The sequence below is a fragment of the Otolemur garnettii genome, unplaced genomic scaffold, assembly GCF_000181295.1.
Source record: "Otolemur garnettii isolate 467f Iridium unplaced genomic scaffold, OtoGar3 scaffold00285, whole genome shotgun sequence".
Taxonomy (NCBI): Eukaryota; Metazoa; Chordata; class Mammalia; order Primates; family Galagidae; genus Otolemur; species Otolemur garnettii.
In genome coordinates, this window is record NW_003852680.1 from 192329 (window position 1) to 201463 (window position 9135).

Below are 9135 nucleotides of genomic sequence, written 5' to 3' on the forward strand. Positions count from 1 at the left end.
GAACCCGCCACCTTAGGTGTACATGGCTGGCGCCTTAGCCAGTTGAGCCACAGGCGCCGAGCCTATTGTAACTTCTATTTGTGCATTTGGCCTTCCAAAACATTCCCTGAATGTTTGCCTAAGGGCTTTTTGAAGGAAATCATTATGATAGTATCCTGTGACATGATACTATCAATGCACTTACCTGGGGAGTATGATTCAGAGGTCATACATAAGCCAGGAGTGCACAAGGTGCACTTGACACAACTAAATACTTGTGCAATTATAAGAGATTCAGTTCTCAGAAACAAATTCAATAAGTATGTTGTGAGTCATACAAATCATGTGGTGTGCAGTGTGAAAATTGATTCTATCACCACATGAGTTGTATAAAACTCATGCATAGAAAATAAAAAATAACACATTTTCCACCAAATTAGAAAGGATCATTTTGTTTTCAAAGTTTTTGTTCTATTTTTGTAATAAAACATAGTGGCCCCAAGGAAAAGAAATTTTTCTAAGGTGGCAGTAAATGTATTAATGTTAGAGAGGTACCTTTTAACTTAGCATGAATGTTCCATCTGAAATATATGTACAACTTATCCTCTATGATGTCAACGTAACACTCAGAAATGCATATGCTAGTGTTGGTTCCCTGAATTTTATACTGTATCATCCAGAAAATTACAGTATCTACATTGAATTTGTAGATCTTATGTCATCCTATTTCTTCAAGGTTAGAGAATACATTAGAGAACATTTCTACGTTAACAGTCAACTTTTTGAATAATTCCACTCCTATGAATAAGAAACAGTATTCTTACATCTCTCCTTTCATCTATATTTAAATTAAGAATTCTTTCCATGGCCGCTTTGTGAATATGTATTTTTCTTTCAGGGACTGACATTCGGGGATGTGACCATAGAATTTTCTCCAGAAGAGTGGGCATGCCTGAACGCTGCTCAGTGGAATTTATATAGGGATGTGATGTTAGAGAACTACAGAAACCTGGTCTCTGTGGGTGAGGATAACTTCAATACACAACTGCTATTCTGTGCTAAGGATTTCACATCCTTCCTTTGTAGAATGTTTTTTTGGGGAAGTTTCTGCTTTATATGAATGAGTTTCAGATCTTTGTTTCCAAAGAAAATTTGGGGATTTGTTAGTATACAAAGAATTCTTCAAGATATTTTATCTTGACGTTACTTTTACCCTTTTCTAAGCTGATCCGTATCCTTCATTCTGGATGAGTGACAATTTCAGATATTTAGTGGTACAAAATACTGTTATCCACACTTCAAAATCCAATTTGCACCATCATTTTTGGTTCACTAGTATTGAGTAATACAGATAAAGATTCATAAATTTTAAGTACTTCCTCAGTATTCTAAAGTTTCTGTCAGAAAATGGTACTGTTTGATTAATTTGCTGATAGCTTCTATAATATTTTTTTTCCTCTACTGAGCCCAGCACCAAGTTGGTAACTGGAGAGTCCTAGCAAGACTCATGTTACTTTTTTCTAATAAAACAGGTCTTGCTGTCTCTAAGCCAGACCTGATCACCTGTTTGGAGCAAAGAAAAGAGCCCTGGAATGTGAAGAGACATGAAGCAGTAGCAGAGCAACCAGGTAGGTGGGAGTGAAGGAAGCAGATGACACAGGTGAGAGGTCCAAAGGTCAAGGAGGAAGCCAGACCTGAAAATGTGGTTTGGGAAGCTCTGCTGCAATGGAAATGGTTTCTTTCTCTTAGTGTCATATGTGGGCATCTCTGTTCCTGTTCTTAAGTTATCTAGGGACTTGACTTCCTTTTCAATGATCTACCATTACATGTACAGTAAGAGTCAGTGTCCTTTTTGTGGCTAATAAGAGACTGCAGGATCTGATTGCTCTTCCACTGCTTCTCAGGAGGACTCTATTTTACACCATTTGTTAATTTTCCATTTTATATTATACTGAAATATGTAAATGTGGTGGTGCTAATGGTATTCAATTCAGTAATCTCAGAACACCACAAGCATATGTTATGCTTTCTGCTTTCCTATCCTGTGAAAGTATTTAGTGTGATTCTACAGAAATTCATAGTCAGTAATATTTTCAGAAGACTTAGTATCTTCCTAAATACAATAAAATCTAACGTTTTTTCTTCTAAATTTTGTTTTTAGTGTGAACTGTGATGAATAGTAAACTCTATATCCCCAAATTTCTCAACTTTAATATGGTATTAAAGTAATTGCTCCCTACATTTTTTGAATAAATTATTTCATTGGGTAGCTTAGAACAAGGCCGAGTATATATTAAACTTCTGCTTTTTACTTTATTTTCTAATAACTGTCATTTTATAATTTTCTCATTTTTTAATGAATTTTACTGGGACTATGTCGCGCGCGCGTGTGTGTACATATACAACAGAGCCTCTGTAAGATTATCACCCAAGGGACTGTAAGAAACTGGCCAACATACAAAGTTAGTCAACAAGGAACTAGTCCTACTATACTGATATGCCCATGTGATACGTGTCTGGTCAATGAAAATCAGTTCAACTTAAGCAGATTGTCACTTTGGGGATGTGGTCAACCATGGAGGTTCCTACTGTATATGTATGTGTATGTGACATGGACTTTCTTAACAAATAAAAGTTGTGTAACTATATAATTATTATATACCAAGTAATGACTTGACATGTATATATACACACTATGAAATGATACTACAATTAAGTTAGTGAACATACCTAACACTTCACAGTTAACCTTTTTTTGGTACTCAGAACCCTTAAAGTCTACTGTCATAGCAAATCCTAAGATAAAAAAAAAAATTTTTTTTTGAGACAGTCTATCTTTGTCGTCCTCAGTAAAGTGCTGTGGCATCATAGCTCAACACCACCCTCAAACTGTTGGGCTCAAGCTATTCTCTTGCCTCAGCCTCCCAAGTAGCTAGAACTATAGGCACCCACCACAACACCCAGCTATTTTTTAGAGACGGGGTCTTGCTCTGGCTCAGGCTGGTCTTGAACTCGTGAGTTCAGGCAGTTCACCCGTCTTGGCCTCCCAAGTGTTGGGATTATAGGTGTGACCCACTGCATCCAGCCTAATACTTCATAAACTTTGGAATAAGACCACAAAACGAGGATTTTCATGGTGAAATTTTTTTTTATTATTAAATCATAGCTGTGTACATAAATGTAATCATGGGGTACCTTGTGCCAGTTTTATATACAATTTGAAATATTTTCATCAAACTGATTAACATAGCCTTTGTGTCATTTTCTTAGTTACTGTGTTAAGACGTTTATATTCTACTCTTAGAAAGATTCACTTGTACCCTTGTAAGATAAACCATAGAAGTGATCCCTCCAGTCACCCTCCCTCCACCCATCCCCTCCTCCCCTCCTGCTCCCCATATTCTTAGGCTATAATTAGGTTAAAGCTTTCATATGAAAGCTATAAATTAGTTTCATAATAGGGCTGAGTACATTGGATACTTTTTCTTTCATTCTTGAAATCCTTTGCTAAGAAGAATATGTTCCAGCTCCATACATGTAAACATGTAAGAGGTAAAGTCTCTATCTTTCTTTAAGGCTGTATAATATCCCATGGTGTATATATACCACAATTTATTAATCCATTCGTGGGTCATTGGGCACTTGGGCTTCTTCCATGACTTAGCAATTATGAATTGGGCTGCAATAAACATTCTGGTACAAATATCTTTATTGTAATGTGATTTTTGGTCTTCTGGATATATACATAGTAGAGGAATTGTAGGATCGAATGGCAGGTCTATTTTTTAGATCCCTAAGTGTCTCCAAACATCTTTCCAAAAGGAACTTTTTAGTTTGCATTCCCACCAGCAGTGTTGGAGTGTTCCCTTTTCTCCACATCCACACCAGCATCTCTAGTTTTGGGATTTTGTGATATGGGCTAATCTTACTGGAGTTAGATGATATCTCAAAGTAGTTTTGATTTGCATTTCTCTGATGATTAAGGATGATGAGCATTTTTTCATATGTCTGTAGGCCGTATGCCTGTCTCCTTCAGGGAAGTTTCTCTTCAAGTCCTTTGCCCACCCTGAGATGGGATCACTTGTTCTTTTCTTGCTAATACGTTTGAGTTCTCTGTGGATACTGGTTATTAAACCTTTGTCAGAGAAATAACCTACAAATATCTTCTCCCATTCTGAGGGCTGTCTGCTTGCTTTACTTACTGTGTTTTTGGCTGTGCAGAAGCTTTTTAGTTTGATCAGATCCCAGTAGTGTATTGTTGGTGTTTCTTCAATTGCCCAAGGGTCCTCCTCATGAAATATTCATGCAGGGTGATTTTTTCAAGAGTTTTCCCTGCACTTTCTTCTAGTATTTTTATAGTCTCATATCTGAAATTTAAGTCTTTAATCTAGTAAGAGTCTATCTTAGTTAACAGTGAAAGGTGTGGGTCCAGTTTCAGTCTTCTACAGGTTGCCAGCCTGTTCACCCAGCACCATTTGTTAAATAGGGAATCTTTTCCCCACTGAATGTTTTTAATTGGCTTGTCAAAGATCAAATAATGGTAAGTAGCTGGGTTCATCTCTTGGTTCTTTATTCTGTTCCATACATCTGCCTCTCTGTTTTTGTGCCAATAGCATGCTGTTTTGATCGCTATCCATTTATAGTATAGTTTGAGGTCTGGTAGCATAATTACTCCTGTTTCGTTTTTATTTCTGAGTAATGTCTTGGCTATTCAAGGTTTTTTTTGATTTGATATAAAACAAAGTATTATTTTTCCCAGATCTTTAAAGTATGACAGTGGAGCTTTAATAGGGATTGCATTAAAATAGTGTGTTGCTTTGGGTGGTATGGACATTTTAACAATGTTGATTCTTCCCAGCCATGAGCCTGGTATGCTTTCCCATTTGTTAACATCTTCATCTATTTCTTAGAGTTTCATAGTTCTCTTTATAGAGATCTTTCATGTCCTTTGTTAGGTAAACTCCCAAATATTTCATCTTCTTTGGCACTACTGTGAACGGAATAGAGTCCTTGACTTTTTTCAGCATCCCTGTTGTTGGTATATATAAAGGCTACAGATTTATGAGTGTTGATTTTGTAACCTGAAATGGTGCTGTATTCTTTGATCACTTCTAAGAGTTTTGTATTAGAATCCCTGGTGTTTTCCAGATATATAGTCATACCATCTGTGAAGAGTGAAGGTTTGATCTCTTCTGACCTATGTGGATACCCTTAATCACCTTTTCTTGCCTAGTTCCTATGGCTAAGACTTCCATACAATGTTAAAAAGCAGTGGAGACAATGGGCAACCTTGCCTGGTTCCTGATCTGAGTGGAAATGATTTCAATTTAGCTCCATTCAAGACAATATTGGTTGTGAGTTTTCTATAGATGGCCTCTATCAGTTTAAGAAATGTCCCTTCTATACCCATTTTCTTAAGTGTTCTGATCATGAAGCGATGCTGGATATTATCAAAAGCTTTTTCTGCATCACTTGTGATAATCATGTGGTCTTTGTTTTTTAATTTGTTTATGTGATGAATTATATTTATAGATTTATGTATATTGAACCAACCTTGATACTCTGGGATAAAACCACTTGTTCATGGTGTATAACACATTTGTTTGATGTGTTACTGGATTCTGTTTGTTAGGATCTTGTTGAATATTTTTGCATCAGTATAGATTTGTGATATTGGTCTCTAATTTTCTTCTCTTGTTGGGTCTTTTCCTGGTTTGGGGATCAAGGCGGTGTGGGTAGTATTCCTTCTTTTCCTATATTTTAGAAGAAGTTGAGTAATATAGGTACTAGTTCTTCTTTAAAAGTTTGGTAGAATTCTGATGTGAAGCCATCTGGTCCCAGGCTTTTCTCTGTCGGGAGACTTTGTATAGTTGATGCTATTTCAGAACTTGATATAGGCCTGTTCAACATTTCCACTTCATTCTGGCTAAGTCTAGGAAGGTGGTGTGCTTTCACGTATTGGTCTATTTCCTTTAGATTTTTGTATTTCTGAGAATAGAGTTTCTTGTAATAGTCATTAAGGATGTTTTGAATTTCTGAGGTGTTGTTATTTCGTCTTTACTGTTTCTGATTGATGAAATTAGAGATTTTACTCCTTTTTCCTGGTTAGGTTAGCCAAAGGTTTATCTATTTTATTGACCTTTTCAAAAAAACCACCATTTTGATTTATTGATCTGTTGTATAATCTGTTTGTTTTTAATTTCATTTAATTCTGCTCTAATTTTGGTTATTTATTTTCTTTTCCTGGGTTTAGGGTTGGAATATTCTTCCTTTTCTAGTTGCTTAAGATGTTCCATTAAGTTGTTAACTTCCTCTCTTTCCGTTCTCTTGAGGAAGGCTTTCAGTGCTATAAATTTCCCTCTTAGGACTGCCTTTACAGTATCCCAGAGGTTCTGATAATTCATGTCTTCATTATCATTTTGTTCCAAAAATTTGGTAATTTCCTTCTAAATCTTGTCAGTGACGCAGCTATCATTCAGCAGAAGGTTATTTAGTTTCCATGTTTTTGTATGAGTCTGCAGATTCCTGTTGTTACTGAGTTCAAATTTTATTCCATGATGGTCTGAGAAGATGCAAGGAATAATTTCTATTCTTTTAGATTTGCTGATGTTAGACTTGTGACCTAAAATGTGATCAATTTAGGAGTATATTCCATGGACTGATGAGAGGAATGTGTATTCAGTTTTGTTAGAATGAAATGTTCTGTAGATGTCTGTTAAATCCAATTGTTGAATGGTTAAGTTTAAGTCCAAAATTTCTTTGCTTAGCTTCTTTCTGGAGGATCTGTCCAACACTGCCAAAGGAGTGTTAAAATCTTCCACTATTATGTAGCTGGAGGAAATCAAGTTGTCATGTCTGTTAGAGTCTCTCTTATAAATTGAGGTGCTTTCTGGTTGGGTGCATAAATGTTAATAATTGAAATCTCCATAAATATTTACCTGTCAAGGTATGGTGTCGTAGTGGTACATTAAGGAATAATGCATATTTTCTAAATAAAAGCTATCAAGAATTATACAGATTGATTATACAGATTGATCCCATATCCAAAATGCTTAGAACAAGACTTGTTTTGGATTCCAGATTTTGGGGGGCAATTTTGGAATATTGACATTCCAAAAACTTACGCTGGTTCAGCCTCCCTAATCTGAAAATCCAAAATCCAAAATTCTCCAATTAGCATTTTGTTTGAGCATCACATCAATGCTCAAACAGTTTCAGATGATGGAGCATTTTGTATTTTGTATTTTCAAATCTGGAGTGCTTAATAATATGATTATTATTATACTTTTCTATTTTCAACTGTGTGTCTAAGTTGATGGATAAATGAAACCTCCAATTTGTTGAGACAGATAAAAACCTACCATCTTTAATTTTCAGAGACTTTTAGAATTATACAATGTACACTCGTATTCTAATCCGCTTTACTCACGGGGCCTGTGTTTCCATCCCAGATCTGTTCCTCCAGTGGCTGCCAGTGGAGAAGATGCCCAGCTTCCTCTGGTTGCCCAAAGAAGCGGGGAGTGTCTCTAAAATATCCCCAGGGGTGTGAACCCTATTGTTCCCACCGCTGCCCTCTGAACCGTGGGGCGCTGCCTCTTCCCTATCCCTCATGGTTCCCTCTGTGCACCGTCTTATCCTCATTCCTGTGCACAGAATCAGCACAGACCTGCAACAGCACATGCCCTGTCCACATCTCTCGAGAAAATGCCCAAGAATCTGGACTCCATGGGGAATAGGCTTCCAGACCTCAGGTTGAGAATGGAGGGGAGTGCTGGAAGTTCAGGATTGCAGGTAGAGAATATATACAGTTTTATACAATTTTATGCCTGGTGGGAGAGTGTCATGGCACATTTATAAGTCCTCTCGAGGGAAGGAGACCGAGTTTTAGAGGTTCTCTCCTGTGGAATAAAATAGAAGGGGCTCTGAACTCTGCTCACTTATTTGTATAGAGTATACTGTGAGCTGTTCTCATGGGGGAGAGGACTCCTGTCTCCTTGGTAATGAATCTTGTACCTATTGTTTGTTTCCTTTGGGTCACAGCTCACCTCAGAAGGATTGATGGGCATTCTTCAACCTTCTCTCTTGGCTCAGCTCCAAACTGTCAGCTTACTTGCTAAACTTCTGTCCTTTATTTCTTCTTCTGGACGGGAGCCTTGGTGGAAAGCTGGCTCCAGTCAGCCATCTTGCCTCTGCCCCGTTCATGGGGAAATTTTGAACTAGGAGCTGTAAGACGTTAATAAACCTCAATACAAAAACAGAGGAAATACACTTTCAGAACCTTTTAGGTTTCTCCTTTGCTTGAAAATTATCAACACTTTTGAAATTGTATATTTTCTTATAACATATATCTTTTCTTCTCAAAATAGATACACAGTGACATAAACACAATCACCAGAGTGGTAGGGTTATAGGCATGAGCCACCGTGCCTGGCCCAAATTTTAAGATAGAAATTATTGTTATTAGCTATAGTCAAAGTGCTATACATCAGGTCCATAAAATTACTCATAACTGAATGTTCGTGCCCTATGAACCTTTTACCTTTCTGGCTGTATGAGTACAACCTTTGTAAATCGTCCATATAAGGGAGATTATCCAGTGTTTCTCTTTTTGTATCTGGCTTATTTCAGTTAGAGTGATATCCTCCAGGTCCATCTATGTTGTTGATTTGGTTGAATAATTGTAATAATCTAATAATTTTTATTTCGTATATGTACATACCATATTTTATTTGTCTATTCAACATTCACAAACATTCAGGTTCTTTTCATAACTTGGCAGTTGTGAATAATGCTGCAATAAATATGGGATATTCATTCAAGATACTTATTATATTTCTTTGGTTCTATTTGCAGGCATAGGATTGCTAAATTATGTGGTAGTTATCTTTTGTTTTTTTTTTTAAACCTCAATATTTGTTTTCATCATCTACCAGTTTACAATTGGACAACAGCATACAGTATTTCTTTTTCTTCACATTCTTATTAAAACTTGTTATCTCTTATTTTTGATATTAGCCATTTTAACAGGTACAAAATGAAGTAGTAGGCTCGGCGCCTGTGGCTCAAGTGACTACGGCACCAGCCACATACACCTAAGGTGGCGGGTTCGAATCCAGCCTGGGCCCACCAAACAACAATGACGGCTGCAACCAAAAA

The 9135-nt window shown here is 36.8% G+C and overlaps 1 protein-coding gene across 1 annotated transcript in view; it reads left to right on the forward strand.

Annotated features, from left to right (window-relative positions):
- Nucleotides 1–1621, forward strand: part of LOC105886352 (protein ZNF738-like) — an 8656-nt gene extending 7035 nt beyond the window's left edge. Inside the window, exons 3-4 of the mRNA XM_023508875.1 lie at nt 878–1001; nt 1512–1621. Coding sequence (XP_023364643.1) covers nt 878–1001; nt 1512–1621 — 234 coding nt within the window. The remainder of the gene's footprint in view (nt 1–877; nt 1002–1511) is intronic.
- Nucleotides 1622–9135: the final 7514 nt, after the last annotated feature.